This window comes from Haliotis rufescens, unplaced genomic scaffold, assembly GCF_023055435.1.
Source record: "Haliotis rufescens isolate VD_foot unplaced genomic scaffold, xgHalRufe1.0.p SCAF_15, whole genome shotgun sequence".
In the NCBI taxonomy this organism is placed as follows: Eukaryota; Metazoa; Mollusca; class Gastropoda; order Lepetellida; family Haliotidae; genus Haliotis; species Haliotis rufescens.
Genome location: NW_025963835.1, coordinates 18,145,567 through 18,168,215, shown reverse-complemented (window position 1 = coordinate 18,168,215; position 22,649 = coordinate 18,145,567). Strand labels below are relative to the sequence as shown.

General features: G+C 39.1%; 1 protein-coding gene across 5 annotated transcripts in view; it reads right to left on the bottom strand.

The window, feature by feature from the left end:
• Window positions 1-9,216: 9,216 nt before the first annotated feature.
• LOC124138660 (septin-2-like) overlaps window positions 9,217-22,649 on the bottom strand; it is a 123,880-nt gene continuing 110,447 nt past the window's right edge. For all 5 annotated transcript variants that reach the window (XM_046505411.2, XM_046505409.2, XM_046505412.2 and 2 more), the window contains 7 exons: window positions 20,627-20,744; window positions 19,566-19,667; window positions 18,395-18,491; window positions 17,478-17,529; window positions 15,774-15,878; window positions 14,833-14,911; window positions 9,217-12,735 (listed from right to left, as the gene is read on the bottom strand). In XM_046505411.2, coding sequence (XP_046361367.1) covers window positions 12,643-12,735; window positions 14,833-14,911; window positions 15,774-15,878; window positions 17,478-17,529; window positions 18,395-18,491; window positions 19,566-19,667; window positions 20,627-20,744 — 646 coding nt within the window. In that variant the 3' untranslated portion in view covers window positions 9,217-12,642. The remainder of the gene's footprint in view (window positions 12,736-14,832; window positions 14,912-15,773; window positions 15,879-17,477; window positions 17,530-18,394; window positions 18,492-19,565; window positions 19,668-20,626; window positions 20,745-22,649) is intronic.

The following is a 22,649-nucleotide window of genomic DNA, read 5'->3' as shown; positions in this document are numbered from 1 at the left end:
ACAACAAAAATAACCAAAGCGCCACAATGCGTCAAAATGTCGCGTTGTCGCAGTTTGGTTAATTTTGAAATGCGAGATCGCGAGAATGTCCCTTTCGGTATTCCATAATTTTGACACTTTTAACTTGTTTTTGTAAGGGCGACAATGTCTCTTCTAGGGTTCCATAGTGGTCAGTTTATAATGTAGAGCATACGTCTGTGAAGTTTAAAAAATCTAAATCTATGAGATAACACATAATCGATTCGTACAATATGCTTTGTCATGGTATTCCATCATGACATTTTAGAATCCTGAATTGTAAGTGCTCTCTGGTATCGAATAAGGAGATCCATGTACTGTGTATTCAATAGAGCTAGGGTACATGTAGATGTAATCGGAACTGAACGTCGTGTTAACATTATTAGTTGCTATTGTTACGGCTTGCAATATAGAACACTTAGGGTGTGTGTGTGTGTGTGTGTGTGTGTGTGTGTGTGTGTGTGTGCGTGTGTGCGTGCGTGCGTGCGTGCGTGCGTGCGTGCGTGCGTGCGTGCGTGCGTGCGCGCGCGCTCGCGCGACAATCCAGCGCGTCAACAAACAAAGTTTATTGTCCATATCAATCTCTGATCAATCAATATGAGTCGGCCCTTTCTACAAACATGGTACCCAGTGGGGTAGCACTATAAAACCAGCATTAGTCCGGATAAGTACAAGCAGCCACGCACACGCATGCGCATACGCACACGCACTTGTACGTCACTATATAAGCTAGGGCTGGGACGGGTAACTCGGGTACTCGGGTCGGTTGGGTACTGAGTAGGACCCGGGTACCCACAGGACTACCCGGACCCGTGGTTAATCACGTTATTGTATTGTTTAATGGCAAAAAGTATCTAGAACTCTATGGTTACACTATAAGTGACAAATGTTCACATTCCTTTCCGACTCTGCACACATTCCCTCTGACTTCTGATGTTTGCATAAAGATAAAACTTCAGTCAACTTCAGTGTATGCATGACCAGATCATTTTAGACATGTATCTAAATACATTTTAACAGGAGTACGGTCAAACGTTTCCCAAATCGGACATGTTGTTCCTATCTCTTGAGACCTTTAGCGGGTACCTGGGTAGGGTCGGGTAATAGGGGGGTGGGTACCCGGGTAGTAAATTTGGACTCGTACCAGCCCTAATGTAAGTGCAATCCTCTTGAACGCGACGTTAAACTCCTCACCTCACCTCACCTGGTGGACGGCAATTTCGAACACCCCACGGAAATTCATGTCATTTACCCGTCATCACCAATTTAATAATTGATCTGAAAAAGGTATTTAAGTATATTTCATTCGGTCAGACGGAATGAAACATCACCACTTTCCACTGAAACTTCTGGAAAGAAAAGTAAACACGTTAGATGATGTATCCCACTTAGATGAATGAGTCCGTGATAAGAAAACCCAGGCACAGTCAGTAGGCAATGTCGTTAGAAGTCTACGTAAAAGATTCGGTGATGTCGTACATTGTAATGTCGTGTCTACAGAGGTAGTGAAGCGCCTGTAAAATACAAACATGAACACTATCGCAGGCGTAAAAGGGTTTTTTTCCAACCCTCTGGCGGCAATACACAATGCGTATCAGTACACATGGCATATTGTTGATATTTAAAGACTAAGATTCTATTGATATACAATGAATCAAACATCCAATTCCCCACTTTCAATTCTAGAGGCCAACGGCAAAATGTTGTTTTCTTTTGTTTAAAAAAAGAGCACAGCTGAAATACAAGTAAAATCTTATTTGTCATCCTCCAGGAATTTAACATAAATGAAAATATTAAAGGAGGCTTATAAATTTGGGAAATTGACACATTACTATCAACGCTCTGGGTATTAAATTCGTGTTTTAGTTTGTCATGGTAGAAATGAGATGCACATACTCGTGTTTTCACTGGAGGCTTATAAATTTGGGAAATTGACACATTACTATCAACGCTCTGGGTATTAAATTCGTGTTTTAGTTTGTCATGGTAGAAATGAGATGCACATACTCGTGTTTTCACTGGAGGCTTATAAATTTGGGAAATTGATACATTACTATCAACGTCTGGGTATTAAATTCGTGTTTTAGTTTGTCATGGTAGAAATGCACATACACGTGTTCTCAAAGAAGGCTTATAAATTTGGGAAATTGACACATTACTTTCAACGCTCTGGGTATTAAATTCGTGTTTTAGTTTGTCATGGTAGAAATGAGATGCACATACTCGTGTTTTCAAAGGAGGCTTATAAATTTGGGAAATTGACACATTACTATCAACGCTCTGGGTATTAAATTCGTATTTTAGTTTGTCATGGTAGAAATGAGATGCGCATACTCGTGTTTTCACTGGAGGCTTATAAATTTGGGAAATTGACACATTACTATCAACGCTCTGGGTATTAAATTCGTGTTTTAGTTTGTCATGGTAGAAATGAGATGCACATACTCGTGTTTTCACTGGAGGCTTATAAATTTGGGAAATTGACACATTACTATCAACGCTCTGGGTATTAAATTCGTGTTTTAGTTTGTCATGGTAGAAATGCACATACACGTGTTCTCAAAGAAGGCTTATAAATTTGGGAAATTGACACATTACTATCAACGCTCTGGGTATTAAATTCGTGTTTTAGTTTGTCATGGTAGAAATGAGATGCACATACTCGTGTTTTCAAAGGAGGCTTATAAATTTGGGAAATTGACACATTACTATCAACGCTCTGGGTATTAAATTCGTATTTTAGTTTGTCATGGTAGAAATGAGATGCGCATACTCGTGTTTTCACTGGAGGCTTATAAATTTGGGAAATTGACACATTACTATCAACGCTCTGGGTATTAAATTCGTGTTTTAGTTTGTCATGGTAGAAATGAGATGCGCATACTCGTGTTTTCAAAGGAGGCTTATAAATTTGGGAAATTGACACATTACTTTCAACGCTCTGGGTATTAAATTCGTGTTTTAGTTTGTCATGGTAGAAATGAGATGCACATACACGTGTTCTCAAAGAAGGCTTATAAATTTGGGAAATTGACACATTACTATCAACGCTCTGGGTATTAAATTCGTGTTTTAGTTTGTCATGGTAGAAATGAGATGCACATACTCGTGTTTTCAAAGGAGGCTTATAAATTTGGGAAATTGACACATTACTATCAACGCTCTGGGTATTAAATTCGTATTTTAGTTTGTCATGGTAGAAATGAGATGCGCATACTCGTGTTTTCACTGGAGGCTTATAAATTTGGGAAATTGACACATTACTATCAACGCTCTGGGTATTAAATTCGTGTTTTAGTTTGTCATGGTAGAAATGAGATGCGCATACTCGTGTTTTCACTGGAGGCTTATAAATTTGGGAAATTGACACATTACTTTCAACGCTCTGGGTATTAAATTCGTGTTTTAGTTTGTCATGGTAGAAATGAGATGCGCATACTCGTGTTTTCACTGGAGGCTTATAAATTTGGGAAATTGACACATTACTATCAACGCTCTGGGTATTAAATTCGTGTTTTAGTTTGTCATGGTAGAAATGAGATGCACATACTCGTGTTTTCACTGGAGGCTTATAAATTTGGGAAATTGACACATTACTTTCAACGCTCTGGGTATTAAATTCGTGTTTTAGTTTGTCATGGTAGAAATGAGATGCGCATACTCGTGTTTTCACTGGAGGCTTATAAATTTGGGAAATTGACACATTACTATCAACGCTCTGGGTATTAAATTCGTGTTTTAGTTTGTCATGGTAGAAATGAGATGCACATACACGTGTTCTCAAAGAAGGCTTATAAATTTGGGAAATTGACACATTACTATCAACGCTCTGGGTATTAAATTCGTGTTTTAGTTTGTCATGGTAGAAATGAGATGCGCATACTCGTGTTTTCAAAGGAGGCTTATAAATTTGGGAAATTGACACATTACTATCAACGCTCTGGGTATTAAATTCGTGTTTTAGTTTGTCATGGTAGAAATGAGATGCGCATACTCGTGTTTTCCCTGTACAGATGTTAGCTGTAGATTTTACGGCGCTAAGTCGAATTTGGGACCGAGGACGCGGCGTCAGGCTTCCGGTGTTTAATTTAGAGTGGTAAATCATCAAGTTATATTGCTCTGCATTGAAAACACAGTTTATCCCCATTCTTTCTGAACAACATTAACACCGAATATATTGCAACTATGAAAACTGCAACGTGACTGCAGTTTGTTCTCTACAATTGTAAATATTAAAATTGATATCTGTTCCACCGGCGATCCCGACGTGAATCTCAGTATTTTATATTTTGAGGTGATTATTGTGATTTGAAACCTGTAATTTGACGTCTCACAATCGAGTATTTAATGGTAGAATCTTGATACACACACGGATATAAACATATTGTTTTATTATCTCCACTTTATAACTATTTGCAAAATACTTGATTTTCTCATATATGCGAGGAAGGATATCGATTGATCTAATGGCGTTTATCAGTATGTTCTACTTCAAATCGACAAGGGGGCACGGATGTGCAGAGTTGCGTCCCTTGGGCACGCCAGAAACTTATGATTGTGTGTTCGAATCCCGGTTCGTCCCGATTATGTTACTAGGTTTGTCAGCACCACACGCTTGTGTGTTTCACCCGTCGTCTTAGGCCGTCTCAGGTAAAGGCCTGCATCACTTTGGGCTTTCCTCTAACATTAAATTGTGATACAAGTGTAATAGTTTATTGTTAAAAGCCGTTAAACCTGTATGCTGTCCATCATAGTTTGACTCAGACCTTTCCAGCTACCCCTCATCCCATCTTCAAGCTATTTAAAAAGCATATTTTCAATCAAATATTTTCATAAAAGACATTTAGAAGTTGAGTTTTATCGTTTTATGGATAACATAAAACACCTGGTGAAGAGGCGAGAACCAGCACAGACATGTTGTGATAAGACTCTGAAGAAGTTGTCAGACATGAAGAGTTTCATGTCTTAAACAACATTATATATTTTTTCCCTTCTTTAAGGTAGACTTAGGGCGGTCGGGTAGCCTAGTGGTTAAAGCGTTAGCTCGTCACGCCGAAGACCCGGGTTCGATTCCCGACATGGGTTCAATGTGTGAAACCCATTTCTGGTATCCCCCGCCGTGATATTGCTGGAATATTGCTAAAAGCGGCGTAAAATCATACTCACTCACTAAGGTAGACTTAAAATACATTCAACAAGTCTGACCAGGGTTCCGCTTCTTATTGTCTATACTTGGGATTGGAAGGGTAACTCGGGTACTGAAAAGGACCCTGGGTACTCACAGGAATACTCACACCCGTGGTTAGTCACATGATACATTGTTTAATGACAAAAATATCTGGAACTCTATGGTTACACTACAAGTCACTAATGTTTGCATTTGTTTCTGACTATGCACACATTCCTTCTGAGTTCTCTTTGTTTGAATAAAGATAAAGCTTCAGTCAGCTTCCGTGTATGCATGACCAGATCATTTTATACCTGTGTCTAAATACATTTTGACAAGACTACGGTTAAACTATGCCCAATCGGACATTTCGTACCCATCTCTTGAGATCTACAGCGGGTACCGGGTAGGGTAGGGTAATAGGGGGTTGGGTACCCGGGTAGTAAATTTGGACTTGTCTCTGCCCTATTGTCTACAGTGCAGTTTGCCTACAATGCAGCTGACTAAAAGCAGGATACTGTTCCCCTTAAGGAGTACGTGACCCAGTCCAATTATAGATTTGTTTGTTGTTTAACGCCGCTCTCAGCAATGTTCCAGCTATATGACGGCTGTCTGTAAATAATCGTGTCTGGACCAGGCAATCAAGTGAATGATATTATGAGCATCGATCCACGTAATTGGGATACGATGACATGCATCAACCAAGTCTGACCACCCGATCCCGTTAGTCGTTAGTCCCCTTTTACGACAAACATGGTCGCCTTTTACGGCAAGCATGGGTTGCTGAAGACCTATTCTGATCCGGATCTTCATGGGTCTAACGTTTGTAGAAAGTGATGACAATGGTAATCATGTCAAATGTACACAGGTTAAATTTACATAAATTCTTCAGGAGGTATTCATTACTTTTTGTTGTCCAATGATGGTGGGTTCAAATCCCAGATTCACACTGATTATTTATAATCATGGTTGGGTCTTCAACATATTCATGCTCCTGGGTTTCACAGAAGTGGTAAGCATCTAAGAACTCACTCACTCACCCACCAACCCACTCACTCACTCACTCATGAAGATACAGGTTAGAATAGGTCTTCAGCAACCCATGCTTGCTGTAAAAATCGACTATGCTTGATCGGGTGGTGGTGGTGGTCAGGCTTGCTGACTTGGTTGATGCATCATTGCTCATGATGTCAATCACTGCATTGTCTGGTCCAGACTCGGTTATTTAGACCTCCATTACATACCGGTAGTCATACAGCTGGAATATTGCTGAGTGTGGCGTTAAACAATACTCACTCACTCTTATTTGTGCATTTTTTCCATTGAGACACAACTTGAGAACAATTTTTCTGACAGCCTTTATTATCATTTGCTATTGGAATTCATGCAGACGACAGACAGAGAGATGGCAGACAGACAGTGAGTGAGTATGGTTTTACATGCTTTTAGCATTATTCCAGCAATATCATGGCGGGGGACACCAGAAATGGGCTTCACACATTGAACCTATGATGGGCTTCACACATTGTACCTATGATGGGCTTCACACATTGTACCTATGATGGACTTTACACATTGTACCTATGATGGGCTTCACACATTGTACCTATGATGGGCTTCACACATTGAACCTATGATGGGCTTCACACAATGAACCTATGATGGGCTTCACACATTAAACCTATGATGGGCTTCACACATTGACTTTATGATGGGCTTCAGACATTGAACCTATGATGGGCTTCACACATTGAACTTATGATGGGCTTCACACATTGAACCTATGATGGGCTTCACACATTGAACCTATGATGGGCTTCACACATTGTACCTATGATGCACTTCACACATTGAACCTATGATGGGCTTCACACATTGTACCTATGATGGGCTTCAGACATTGAACCTATGATGGGCTTCACACATTGAACCTATGATGGGCTTCACACATTGTACCTATGATGGGCTTCACACATGGGCTTTATGATGGGCTTCACACATTGTACCTATGATGGGCTTCACACATTGACTTTATGATGGGCTTCACACATTGTACCTATGATGGGCTTCACACATTGTACCTATGATGGGCTTCACACATTGAAGCTATGATGGGCTTCAGACATTGTACATATGATGGGCTTCACACATTGAACCTATGATGGGCTTCACACATTGAAGCTATGATGGGCTTCAGACATTGAACCTATGATGGGCTTCACACATTGAACCTATGATGGGCTTCACACATTGTACCTATGATGGGCTTCACACATTGACTTTATGATGGGCTTCACACATTGTACCTATGATGGGCTTCACACATTGTACCTATGATGGGCTTCAGACATTGAACCTATGATGGGCTTCACACATTGAACCTATGATGGGCTTCAGACATTGACTTTATGATGGGCTTCACACATTGTACCTATGATTGGCTTCAGACATTGAACCTATGCTGGGCTTCACACATTGAACCTATGATGGGCTTCACACATTGACTTTATGATGGGCTTCACACATTGACTTTATGATGGGCTTCAGACATTGAACCTATGATGGGCTTCACACATTGACTTTATGGTGGGTTTCACACATTGAACCTATGATGGGCTGCACACATTGAACCTATGATGGGCTTCACACATTGAACCTATGATGGGCTTCACACATTGAACCTATGATGGGCTTCACACATTGAAGCTATGATGGGCTTCACACATTGAAGCTATGATGGGCTTCAGACATTGTACCTATGATGGGCTTCACACATTGAACCTATGATGGGCTTCACACATTGAAGCTATGATGGGCTTCAGACATTGTTCCTATGATGGGCTTCACACATTGTACCTATGATGGGCTTCACACATTGAAGCTATGATGGGCTTCAGACATTGTACCTATGATGGGCTTCAGACATTGAACCTATGATGGGCTTCAGACATTGTACCTATGATGGGCTTTACACATTGACTTTATGATGGGCTTCACACATTGTAGCTATGATGGGCTTCGGACATTGTACCTATGATGGGCTTCAGACATTGAACCTATGATGGGCTTCACACATTGAACCTATGATGGGCTTCACACATTGTACCTATGATGGGCTTCAGACATTGAACCTATGATGGGCTTCAGATATTGTACCTATGATGGGCTTCACACATTGTACCTATGATGGGCTTCACACATTGACTTTATGATGGGCTTCACACATTGTACCTATGAGGGGCTTCACACATTGTACCTATGATGGGCTTCACACATTGACTTTATGATGGGCTTCACACATTGTACCTATGATGGGCTTCACACATGGGCTTTATGATGGGCTTCACACATTGTACCTATGATGGGCTTCACACATTGACTTTATGATGGGCTTCACACATTGTACCTATGATGGGCTTCACACATTGTACCTATGATGGGCTTCACACATTGAAGCTATGATGGGCTTCAGACATTGTACCTATGATGGGCTTCACACATTGAACCTATGATGGGCTTCACACATTGAAGCTATGATGGGCTTCACACATTGAAGCTATGATGGGCTTCACACATTGAACCTATGATGGGCTTCACACATTGTACCTATGATGGGCTTCACACATTGAACCTATGATGGGCTTCACACATTGAAGCTATGATGGGCTTCACACATTGAAGCTATGATGGGCTTCACACATTGAACCTATGATGGGCTTCACACATTGTACCTATGATGGGCTTCACACATTGTACCTATGATGGGCTTCACACATTGTACCTATGATGGGCTTCACACATTGTACCTATGATGGGCTTCACACATTGTACCTAAGATGGGCTTCACACATTGAACCTATGATGGGCTTCACACATTGTACCTATGACGGGTCTTCAGCTGACGAGTGAACGCTTTAACCACTAGGCTACCCGACGCCCCAGACAGGCAGACAGACAGACAGATGAACTAAGATAATAATAAAACCCATGTCCATGTATTTTCAATAAAGAAATAGAAACAAAACTAAGTGTGCTATTTTACCATGTTTATTGACAGATGATTATAACACACAGCACAAGATATGACAACAAGAGTACAAAGTACATTCAACGCTCTGAGCGTGTCAATCATTAACTCTACAGCAAATCTACATCAGATTCAACAAATACAAAACATTTAGAAAGTTCTTCACATTAGTATCTCAACATAAATTCAGTCTTCAAAATATTTATTTTCAAAATACAAAAAGAAAATAAACTCACAATAACAGAGCACAGTTTTGTTCTCTCTCAATCCTTAAAATTGCTTTTAATGACTTCCATGTATTTAAATGTCAGAGAGATAGCCAATATTCACCCTGCCATGTTTTTTCATGTTTCCATGACACTCCTTGTATGCATCTTCCCAAGGCAAGGGAGTTAACTAACTTTATAAATCCAGTGGAAACTGGACTTTTAGAGTCAGTTATCTCCCTTGCCTTAGGAATGCCTTGCATGAGGGCTGTGTTATCAGTCTGAAGTCATCAGTTACAGACAGAGAAAAAACGATTATTGTTTTTTTATGATTTATTGCATCCCATTTGATGGCAGTGACTTTGCTGTATGTTTGGGTCCACTTTCCATTTCATGTTTGTTTTCTAAAAATAATCCAAACAAAAAACCATGAAAAACGTCTGAATTATTAAAAAATATTGTAATATAAGATTTCTTGACAGTAACAATGTTGACTAAGTTACACTGATTGCTGGTTTCAGAATTATTGCCATGACAACAGGACAACATTATTTCAAAAAATTATACTTGAGCAGAATAGACTCAAATGATAGAGAAGGAAAGTGCATCATCAACAACACTATCCCACATGTATCTCTTTAATTTTTTAAACATTGTAATAAATAAAATATTCAAATCTCCATGTCAGATGTTCATTTCAGATGAAATTGTACAAAATTAATTTTATCAAAACACATTATTGCATATTCAATCATGTTGGAGTGTATTTTTTTGTATTCAGGATTATAGGACTATTTTTCCATTTGTAGTTTGGGTTCCAACTCGTCAAAAGATGGGTAGGTAGGTAGTTAGGGCAAGGAAAGATAACTCTTCCGAAACTATCAGGACAATCCTCACACTCACAGAACTAATATTAAAACCAGATTTTTTCTTGCTCTAAAAGTATATTGTCCTTGCAGAGTAATTTTCCTTAATGATGAAAACAATTCATTTCTGTTCATGGACTGTTTTCACATAGTTTGTTTGTTTGTTTGTTTATTTCTAAAATGCCACACTCAGCAATATTCCTGCTTAACTAACCCAGAGACAATCCAGTGATTGACATCATGAACATCGATCTACACAATTGGGATACGATGACATGTATCACCCAAGTCAGCGAACCTGACCACCCAATCCTTTAGTCACATCTTACGACAAGCACGGGTTGCTGAAGACCAATTCTAACCCAGATCTTCGTGGGGTATCACATAGTACAAGACTTGATACGTGTGGCACAGTTTGTATCAAATGGACAGTAGACCCATTCAGTATTACTCTACACAGAGCAAGATAATCGTATGCTCACACATAATATGTTTACAGGTATGCTTCCGTCTAAAGATAACACAATAACCTATAAATAAATATAATACTACTAATACATGTAAATAAAAAGTAATATTTCTACATACTTTTAAAATAAATAATTTAAAATATGTTATTTATGACAAAATTAATTATTATTTAATATAAGAATGAAATATTTAAGAAAAGGTGTTGATAAATGTAACGAGGTGTTCCAGTTGAAATCAATAAAAATGTAAAATATTCATATATACCATCATGAATATTCATTTTATTAGAAGATTTAGTTTGAAAAGATGGACAAGGAAATATTGAAATACATAGCAATTTACAGTGAAAAAAGCTCTTTGCAAATATATATATTTACATGCCATGTCTGTTCAAGCATACCACACACGTTTGTCTATTTCATTCATAAATGTCAAACAAATCCAGTACAAAAGTACATCCTGTGAAAACATATCCGATTAACAAACATCCTTTTTTTAATTATCAACATTTAACAGTTTTTTAGAAAATAATAAATCTTTGCAAAAAAGCATTTATTCTTCAAAAACATTCTTTCATTTCGTCTAAAGAGCATGTATAGTTCCGTTCTAAATATCAGACTATAATTAATTATTACTGACAATCAGAAGATGACAATTTAGGGAATACCAAGACAAAATATTGAACATGGTTTTTTTTAACATATATTTAGTCGCTTCCAAACAAAATGAATGTAAATATTTTGCCATCAAAACATAAAGTTTTAATAAACAAATATTTTATTTTGCAATTATTGCTTGACTGAATTGGACACTCAGGTGATTGATCATTCATCTTATTTTGTAATTAATAATGTTTTGAATGTTCAGAAGCAGAGGAAATGTAGTACATAGTAACTGATGCCTGATAATCTCTCACTGATGACTGCAATAACAAATCTGATTCATACCTTTACAATACGCAATGTACATCCAAGCTGAAAACATACGCTCCCTCAGTTACCTCCCTTTGCATATAACCGTTGGTCCATTTATTGCGAAAAGATTGACAGTCTTTTTTTATATCATAATTCCTCTAAAAATAACCTTTCCTAAAATTGACTTGCAAATTTGACAATTAAGTATTGGAATCAAATCATTTGAATACAAATCAAAAGTTTTGATTCTCCAAATTCTCAAAACATAAATTGTATTTTTATTTTATTTTAGAGGAATCATGGTCATTCTGCAAGGAATTCAAGCATTATATATACCCTGATGTGAATAAGATTGAAGTCATTAACTTCATGGGAAGGGCAAAAGTGAGTTTGTGTAAAGCATGGCAATATTGGAAAGGGAGATAACTGAGTAATGACCTTGACCAGTGCTGAATGAAGAAAGATGGTGGACAACAACAATTATGTGACACCAACTACGGAGTCCCTGATTTACACTTGTGACTTGAGAATGTAGTTCCTCCTTCAAAATAGTTTGCATCAGTAGGTACGCAGGCGTGGGATAAATATCCCACCTCTACGATCACGTGACCAGTTCTGTGAGAGTTATCTCCCCTCAGAAGGTCCTAACGGCCATATTGATTCTACAGGGATAAAATCTTAAAGTATATTTATGAACCTAGAGTTAAGATTGATGTCAATTATATTGTCAAGTCTTTATTACTGGTGTAAAAGTCTTGCGTCTGAGGAAATTAAGGGAGGGTGATGAACGGCCTTGACCTTCTGTGTGGGAGTCTACTCACAGTCGTGATCACGTGACTATCATTCGTCAGCCTTGTGTAATTCTTGGCTCATCTCCCTCAGCTTAGAATGAGAGTTCCGTAACTCTCATGTTGTCAGCAGCAGCTGATCACATGCTAATCACATGACTCAATCTATTTGTAGAACTGTGCTCTCAGAGTTTACCCAACCCATTCACTTTTTGTTCCTTTTGCCCTTGTTGTAATTGTTGCTGCATCTTTGCCAGCATCGCTTGCATTCGTTGAATCTGAAGACAAGAAATTCATGTGTGTAACAAATAATCTTGCATACCAACAGACACACTGGCAACCAACTCGTTGGAAAATTAGAAAATTATAAGTAAGGATGAGAATCCCCACATCAACAGTCTGCACCCTTTGTGATCAGCCTCCCCTATTTTGGAATAGTTAGCCACAAAATCCTGAGACTCTTAAAGAAACAGGCCATCAATGATGTAGTTTTCAAGAGAAGTCATCCCATTCAGAACACAATTAAAGCCACAGGGAAACCACCATCCAGCCGCAAGCTAGAACCATCAGGAGCAGTGTACCACATTCCATGCAATTGTGGACAAGCTTACACAGGAGAAACATCTAGGCCCCTCAAAACCCGAATAAAAGAACATCAACAAAACTCAGTCTCCAAAGATGACTCTAAATCAGCTCTATCAGACCACATCCGTGACAACCCAAGCCACAGCATCCAGTGGGAGAGAGTCACAACCCTCGCCACCAACCTCAAAGACTTCAAGATCAGGAAACTACAAGAAGCCATCAACATCAAAAGACTCCAGCCGTCAATCAACTGTGACCAAGGCTATTACACCCCCACCACCCCATTGACACCTTCTCCGCATACGAATCAGTGAACTGTTGGTTGAATTATTTTATTGCCTTTGAACTTCCTTCATGCCAGTCAACAGAGTAAACAAATAAACGGTTTATTGTTTTTACGGAAGTGCTCTACTCAGTGCTAATCAGCGGTGCTATTTGCTGTTTGATTGGATTAAGATAAGGATATGTATCATTTCACTGGGGATGGGGTGGGAGAGTCGCATTGATATTGAGTTGCACTTCTGGCGTGGGGTTAGCAGTCGTATTAATTTGGAGACACATTAATTTCCAGATTTACAGTAGTTATGTTGTCCTTTTGACCTCCATAAATACTTTTTCAATGTCCGACAAACCAGAGAGGCATCGTTACACCTGTTCAAAGTCAGACAAACCAGATAGACATTGTTACACCTTTTCAATGTCAGACAAACCAGAGAGGCATCCTTACACTTGTTCAAAGTCAGACAAACCGGAGAGGTATTGTTTCACCTGTTCAAAGTCAGACAAACCAGAGAGGCATTGTAACACATGATCAATGTCAGACAAACCAGAGAGATATTGTTTCACCTGATCAATGTCAGACAAACCAAAGAGATATCGTTTCACCTGTTCAATGTCAGACAAACCAGATAGACATTTTTACACCTGTTCAAAGTCAGACAAACCAGAGAGGTATTGTTACACCTGTTCAAAGTCAGACAAACCAGAGAGGCATTGTTTCACCTGGTCAATATCAGACAAACTCAAACTCCGACAATCAGAGACATTGTTACACCTAATCAGTGTCAGACAAACTCAGACAGACCGAAGAGCATTGTTTAAGTTCAGTGTCAGACAATGAAAGTTCAGACAGACAATGGTACAAGGATCTATACTGAAACATGGCTATAACAGTATATATACTATATTAAAGAACTTGTTATACATAGGTCCAACAAAAGCCAAACTCATACTCAAATGAAAGGAAAATTGAAATTGCTATCTCACGCCTCAGACTTGGTCACAAAAAGCACTATGACAAGGTTTGTTCATCTTGCAATCAGGCTGAAACCATTGACCATGTGTTACTAGAATGTCAAGATCATGCCCCAGCCCAGGCTAGGTTAAAACAAGTTAGATTGCAGTTAGATCCGCTATCTGTAATAGATCTCCTAATGCCAAGAGATGCAATAGCGAAGGCCAAACTAACTCTATTTCTGAGAGATGGACAGCTGCTCGAACGTATATAAACAGAGCAGCCAAGGATAAAAATGAAATCATATCAATATATGAAAATAGAAATCATATCAATGCAAAAACAGAAATTATGTGAACCCTTCTCACACACAGGAGTCCCAAAGAGGGACAGGTCAGCCGAAACTGCCCAGGCAGAAGGCGATCTCTTAAACACCTAATGCAACAACAACAACAACAACTTGTTATACACAGCATGTGTCTACTTTGTACTGACAGTCTAGACAGACAATGTTTAACATGTTAACTTTGTTGTTCAAAGTGAGGAGACTACTGACCTCAGCATCCTTCTGCTCCAACAGTTTGTCTGCATCCATGATGGCTTCAAAGTTGGGACTGGAATCTCTCTTAAGTTTGCTGGGGGAAAATAACAAAAATACAAACTGCACATACTAAAACTAATCTAATAAGTAGTTCAGAAACAACATTCACCCACAAACTATCTCACTTAAGTTGTCTGAAAAACACATTTCCTGATTAACAAGCAAGAATTAAAGACTTTCAGATTTACCACGTCTACCAAAGGGTAGGATCTTAAAGTATACAGGATATACTTCACTTACCAAACTTCCGTTTTGAGAGGTTGGTCGAAGTGCCTTGAGTTGAAATGAGTCCATTATATGATGGAGTAAGTGAGGTGAGGTGAAATGGGGTTTAATGTCGTGTCCAAGATTATTGCACTTATATAGCGACGTGCATGCACGTGTGTGGCTGCTTGTACTAGTCTGGACTGATGCCGATTCGTAGTGCTAGCACACTGAGATACCATGCTGCAGTTTAACATGAATACCCCACTCAGACACAGTATACTGACTCTGAGCTGATGAGTCCTTGTTTTAGCCCCTAAATGCCGAGTGCAAGACAGGGTAACAATAAGTACCATCTTTTTACGTCTTTTGGTATGATGCAGCCGGGGGTCGAACCCTGAACCTTCCGCTCTGGGTGGACGCTCTACCACTAGACTACAGAGGGGGTCGATGGAGTAAGTGAGTGAGTATGGTTTTTCCCGCATTTAGCAATATTCCAGCAATATCATGGCAGGCGACACCAGAAATCGGCTTCACACATTGTACCCATGTGGGGAATTGAACCCAGGTCTTCAGTGTGACAAGCCAACGCTTTAACAAACTCTACCCTACCGCCCTCCAGTATGATGGAAGAGAATTGAATACAATAAACACAAAGACCCTGGCATGATGTGACCAGGTTTCTGACATACCTCCTATCCTTTTGTGAAATGGTGAGGTGATCTTTGAGATGTTCTGCACGATAATTCTCATAATGGCAGTCAGACGTCACGTCTTTTAAATCCTGCATGTGAGTGCTGCAACAAAATTTATTGAAAACTGTAGAAAAAACAATAATATATAACTGCTTTCACTGTTTCTTTGAAATGTGAAATATATAGAGATTATTATACGATCATGTTTGTCAAACTGATTTTACAAAACGAGTGTCAGAATTTTTGTATTTCCCGAGCAAGTGTGAGGGTAGTAGATGAATTCTTAGACCATTTTTGTCGGTTTAATAATGTCTTTATTACCCATTATTCCTAATTGTTTTGAGCACCCCTTTAGAAAAAAGCACTGATCGTGACCGCCTTGGAAAACCACAATTGTTGAATGCCTCAATAATCTTCAGTTACGACATTGTTTCTAACGTGACGTCATTCTGTCCTCACATCACAATAAGATTCAAAAGACGTCAACGCCATCCGGATGATGTAAACAATCCACTGGCGATATTTGCACTGTTGCATATATGACTTTTATTAACTTGGTTATATCTAACCCTGTGGGTAATAAGAGTGTGTAAGCTATATGTCAAATATTTGTTTTGAAAGTGACGATGAGATCTCAAAGTAATCATACATTGAGTCATGACTTCTTAATTCTCCTGAGGTGGGTGATATTCGTTACATATTGATTTTTATAAATAAAGATTCCATTTTATTTTAATCAAATAAACAAGTGTTATCATCATGTGTGACATTTTCTTATCTACAAACATTAATTCATGATAAAAAAACTGAAAAGTCAACAGGCGACAAGCTCATTCAGACCTTCAGTCTATCTCAACTGTCGGGCAGAGAAAGTATACACCCATGTTTGATGGTGGCTAGAAATATATGATGGGGATGTATTCAATACAGGTACAGTCAAGTCTCGTTAATCTGACATCGTTGTTTGCACATGATTGTGTCGGATTAACGAGTATGTCGGATGAACGAAATTAAGTGATTTGTGATCGAAAATCGGACGTCTTCACGATAGATCATAACCGTGTGTACCTTGTAATAAAATCATTAAAAACGAAATATTTATAATGTTATGTTGTTTATTCATTCATTCCTTAATTTATAACTAATGACATTGCAAAAATAATAATAATTTTCCCATTTATACATAACAATAGAGACATTACTCACTGAATATATCACATCAACGACATGTTTCCTCGTGTAAATGGGGTAAAAGTGCTAGTGTCTTAACAACTTGCTTCATCTACTTAAAATAGTCTGTCAGTGTTTTCTGTTTCTCACATTTTGAAGGCACAGAGTACGCTGACCACTGTGTCGGATTAACGAGACTGATTAATGAGTGATTTCGGTAATTCGTTGCAAATTAGGTGTGTCGGAGTCGGAGTGTGAAAATGTTGGATTAACGGGTCTAAATAGCACTGAATCAATCGGTTTCCATCATTTGTGTCCGTTAAGCCAAGTGTCGGATTAACGAGTGTCTGATTAACGAGACTTGACTGTATTGGAGTTGTCTTGGGCCTAAAGTTTGCAGTGTTTCGATGACTATTACATTTATGCCTAGTAATATTTAATATTTGTCATGTTATGGTCTAAATTTTCAAGTGGATGCTTTCTTTTGCCCGGCAGTTAACTAGCCAATACTTTTCACAGTGTCAGTCTCACCTTATTAACATTTGTCGCAGCTTGTTAAAGTCGCAGTGGTTGGGGTTGTCAACTGAAATAACATACATATAAAATATCAAATCCAAATTTACTTTACACTTGAAAATAAACATACAATATTCCAGGACATAGGTCGGCAAGTTATTGGTTTGTACTCCTGTAGATGTCTAGTTGAGACGTTACTGTCAGATATACAAAGGACAATGTGAAGGTATTCCTGTAGGGGACTGGTCATTTTTTAATGGGGAAACAAACATAATTTTCACTTTTATTTATATCATTTTACACTGAAATTCATTCACAAATGATGTTTTCTGACAAATTGATTACAAAACAGTAAAAAATGCCAAAGTGATTTATCTCTCAAAATGTTATCTCCCCTGTATCCATGACTACAAAATGGCCGAAACACTGGTTTTCCTGGGCAACTTTGATTATTTTCAAGCTTCAATGACAGAGCCAAAATATTGCTGACTGCGGCATTAATCAACAAACAATTCTAACATGATGGATTAAAGTGTGGTGTAAGGGTCACTGAGAGTGGCATAAGGGTCACTAAGTGTGGTGTAAGGGTCACTAAGTGTGGCATAAGGGTCACTAAGTGTGGCATAAGGGTCACTAAGTGTGGTGTAAGGGTCACTAAGAGTGGTGTAAGGGTCACTAAGAGTGGTGTAAGAGTCACTAAGTGTGGTGTAAGGGTCACTAAGAGTGGTGTAAGAGTCACTAAGTGTGGTGTAAGGGTCACTAAGAGTGGTGTAAGGGTCACTAAGTGTGGTGTTAGGGCCACTCAGTGTGGTGTAAGGGACACTAAGTGTGGTGTAAGGGTCACTAAGTGTGGCGTAAGGGTCACTTAGAGTGGTGTAAGGGTCACTAAGAGTGATGTAAGGGTCACTAAGTGTGGTCTTAGGGTCACTTACTCTCCACAATGCCCCAGGGGTACGCCCGACCCCGGATCTTCTTGCCCGCTGCCTCCACCACAGTGTTGCACCCTACTACAGCAAAGGGAACAGCAGCCTGGAAGGAGAAGACATGGCATTGATGACACTTGGCAATAATGAACACTTGGCACTAATGAACGCTTGGCAACATGTTATTGATAAACACTTGTTATTGATGAATGCATGTTACGGATGTATATTAATGACAAACTGATGAATGCATATAAGTATTGATGAATACATGTATGATGACAAAATATTGTTACAGATAAACGAATACATGTTAATGACAAACACAAGTAATTTACACTATGATTTCATAAACGTTAATTCAGACAATTTTTTGGGGAGTTGTAGATTAATACAGTATTCTGTCAAAGACATATTTCGGATTGCATAGAATGGCACAATACACTCTTTAAAAAATTAAAGGGTTGGAAACAAACATTGTCCTATTTCAAACCAAAACGGTTGCAACACACAATCAGACTCAAACATATCATGTATCAACAGCAAGCTATGAATCAAATACTGAGAATATTAATTCAGACAATTAATTCAAGGGATGTTTATGTAATTATACCAAAAAGCACAATAAAAAATAAAAACTGTAAAAGAGTGATTAATTTCTGATTTCCAACAAATGTTTGTTTGTTTGTTGTTTAACGTCGCACTCAGCAATATTCCAGCTATATGACGGCGGTCTGTAAATAATCGAATCTGGACCAGACAATCCAGTGATTGACATCATGAGCATCGATCCATGCAATTGGGATACAATGACATGCATCAACCAAGTCAGTGAGCCTGACCACCAAATCCAGTTAGTCGCCTCTTACGACAAGCAAAGTCGCCTTTTACGGCAAGCATGGGTTGCTGAAGAACTATTCTACTCCGGATCTTCACGCGTCTCCAACAAATGAACAACATTGTTAGTTGATAATGTAACATATGATACATAATGTTTTACTTTGTTATTCAGTTGCAGGTAGGCTGGTCTATAAAATAGGACAACATAATTTTCAGGCCAATGTTTTGTAAGAAATGTGATCTTGTCTCAGATGTCACTTTGAGGTCTTGCCTATCCAAAGCCTATGAATGTCGCTTCAGGGAGATGGTTTTAGGACGTCTTTAGGAAAGTCCTGCTCACCTTCAAGTCGCTGTCCTGCTGCTTGAAGTCCTCGTCCTCATCACTGTCACAGTCGGGGAACTCGTAGATGTGGATGTCATTCTTCTCGATCTCCTCCAGGATCTGCAACAGAAACACAGGAGTGAGTTGGTGAGTGGACGGATGATACATGGATGGATGGGTGGATAAAAAAGGGATTAATGGATGGATGGATAATAAAGGGATTAATGCATGGATGGGTGATACATGGATGGATTGGTGATACATGGATGGATGGATGGATGGATGGATAGATAATAAAGGGCTTAATGCATTGATTGGTGATACATGGATGGATTGGTGATACATGGATGGATGGATAGATAATAAAGGGCTTAATGCATGGATTGGTGATACATGGATGGACGGGTGATACATGGATGGATGGATGGTTAAAAAAGAGATTAATGGATGGAAGGGTGATACATAGATGGATAGATAATAAAGGGCTTAATGCATGGATGGGTGATTCATGGATTGATGGGTGATACATGGATGGATGGATGGATAATAAAGGGATTAATGGATGGATGGATAATAAAGTGATTAATGCATGGATGGATGATAAATGAATTTATTGATGGATGGATGACAAAGGGATTAATGGATGGATGGATGATAGATAATGGGATTAATGGATGGATGGATGATAAATGGATTAATGGATGGATGGATGGATGGATGAAAAGGGATTAATTGATGTAAGGATTAATGGATGGGTGGATGATGAAGGGATTAATGGATGGTTGGATGAAAAGGGATTAATGGATGGATCTATGGATGATGAATTGGAAGATAATATAGGGATTAGTGAATGGATGGATGGATGATACATGATAGCTAGATGGGTATACGATAGATAGGTACATTTAAGGATGGGTAAATGGATGGACACATGAATGGGTTGGTACATAAAAGGAGAGATGGGTACATAAATGGATGTCGATTAACAACCAGGATCTAATAGGGCCAGACATGTCATGAAACTGACAGAAAGGGGAGATAAACAGGTTAAACAAACTTAACAAGTATCATCTACCTACCCTTTGTTTTAATCTCTTCACCTCGGCCTTCGTAAGAATGTCGGATTTAGCCAGCAGTGGCACAATGTTAACTTTGTTATGTAGTTTCTTCATCACCTGTATGTCGATCGGCTTCAACCTACAAGTGACAGGTGCTGACCATTAGTTGCGAACAGGATTTTCAGAGAGAAAATGTAAGACTTATATGTTGTAGTTTTCTGTAAAACTATATAACATCTATTGAACAACCAAGTTGTATTTCTAACTAGTGTCTTAACAATAACCTATTGTGTTTTAGTGGACATACTCGTCCCGTGTGGGGATACAAAGTGTTCTAGTCATATGTGGACATACCCGTCCCATATAGTGATACAAAGTGTTCTAGTCATATGTCAACTTACCCGTCCCGTATAGTGATACAAAGTGTTCTAGTCATATGTGGACATACCCGTCCCGTGTGGGGATACAAAGTGTTCTAGTCATATGTCGACTTACCCGTCCCGTATAGTGATACAAAGTGTTCTAGTCATATGTGGACATACCCGTGTCCATATGGGGATACGAAGTGTTCTAGTGATATGTAGACATACCCATCCCATATGAGGATACAAAGTGTTCTAGTCATATGTCGACTTACCCGTCCCGTATAGTGATATAAGGTGTTCTAGTCATATGTTGACATATCCGTGCCCATGTGGGGATATGAAATATTCTAGTAATATGTGGACATATCCGTGCCCATATGGGGATACGAAGTGTTCTAGTCATATGTGGACACACCCATCCCGTATGGGGATATGAAGTGTTCTAGTAATATGTGGATATATCCGTGCCCATATGGGGATATGAAGTGTTCTAGTCAAATGTGGACATACCCGTGTCCATCTGGGGATACAAAGTGTTCTAGTCATATGTGGACATGCGCGTCTCATATGAGGATACAATGTGTTCTAGTCATATGTGGACATGCACGTCTCATATGGGGATACGAAGTGTACTAGTCATATGTGGACATACCCGTCCCATATGGGGATACGAAGTGTTCTAGTCATATGTGGACATACACGTCCCATATGGAGATACAAAGTGTTCTAGTCATATGTGGACATACCCATCCCATATGGGGATATGAAGTGTTCTAGTCATATGTGGATATATCCGTGCCCATATGGGGATATGAAGTGTTCTAGTCATATGTGGACATATCCGTGCACATATGGGGATATGAAGTGTTCTAGTCATATGTGGACATATCCATGCCCATATGGGGATACGAAGTGTTCTAGTCAAATGTGGACATATCCATGCCATCTGGGGATACAAAGTGTTCTAGTCATATGTGGACATGCGCGTCTCATATGAGGATACAATGTGTTCTAGTCATATGTGGACATGCACGTCTCATATGGGGATACGAAGTGTACTAGTCATATGTGGACATACCCGTCCCATATGGGGATACGAAGTGTTCTAGTCATATGTGGACATACACGTCCCATATGGAGATACAAAGTGTTCTAGTCATATGTGGACATACCCATCCCATATGGGGATATGAAGTGTTCTAGTCATATGTGGATATATCCGTGCCCATATGGGGATATGAAGTGTTCTAGTCATATGTGGACATATCCGTGCACATATGGGGATATGAAGTGTTCTAGTCATATGTGGACATATCCATGCCCATATGGGGATACGAAGTGTTCTAGTCAAATGTGGACATATCCATGCCCATGTGGGGATATGAAATATTCTAGTAATATGTGGACATATCCGTGCCCATATGGGGATATGAAGTGTTCTAGTCATATGTGGACATATCCATGCCCATATGGGGATATGAAGTGTTCTAGTCATATGTGGACATATCCGTGCCCATATGGGGATATGAAGTGTTCTAGTCATATGTGGACATACCCGTCCCATATGGGGATACGAAGTGTTCTAGTCATATGTGGACATCCCCGTCCCGTATGGGGATAAGAAGTGTTCTAGTCATATGTGGACATACCCGTCCCATATGGGGATACGAAGTGTTCTA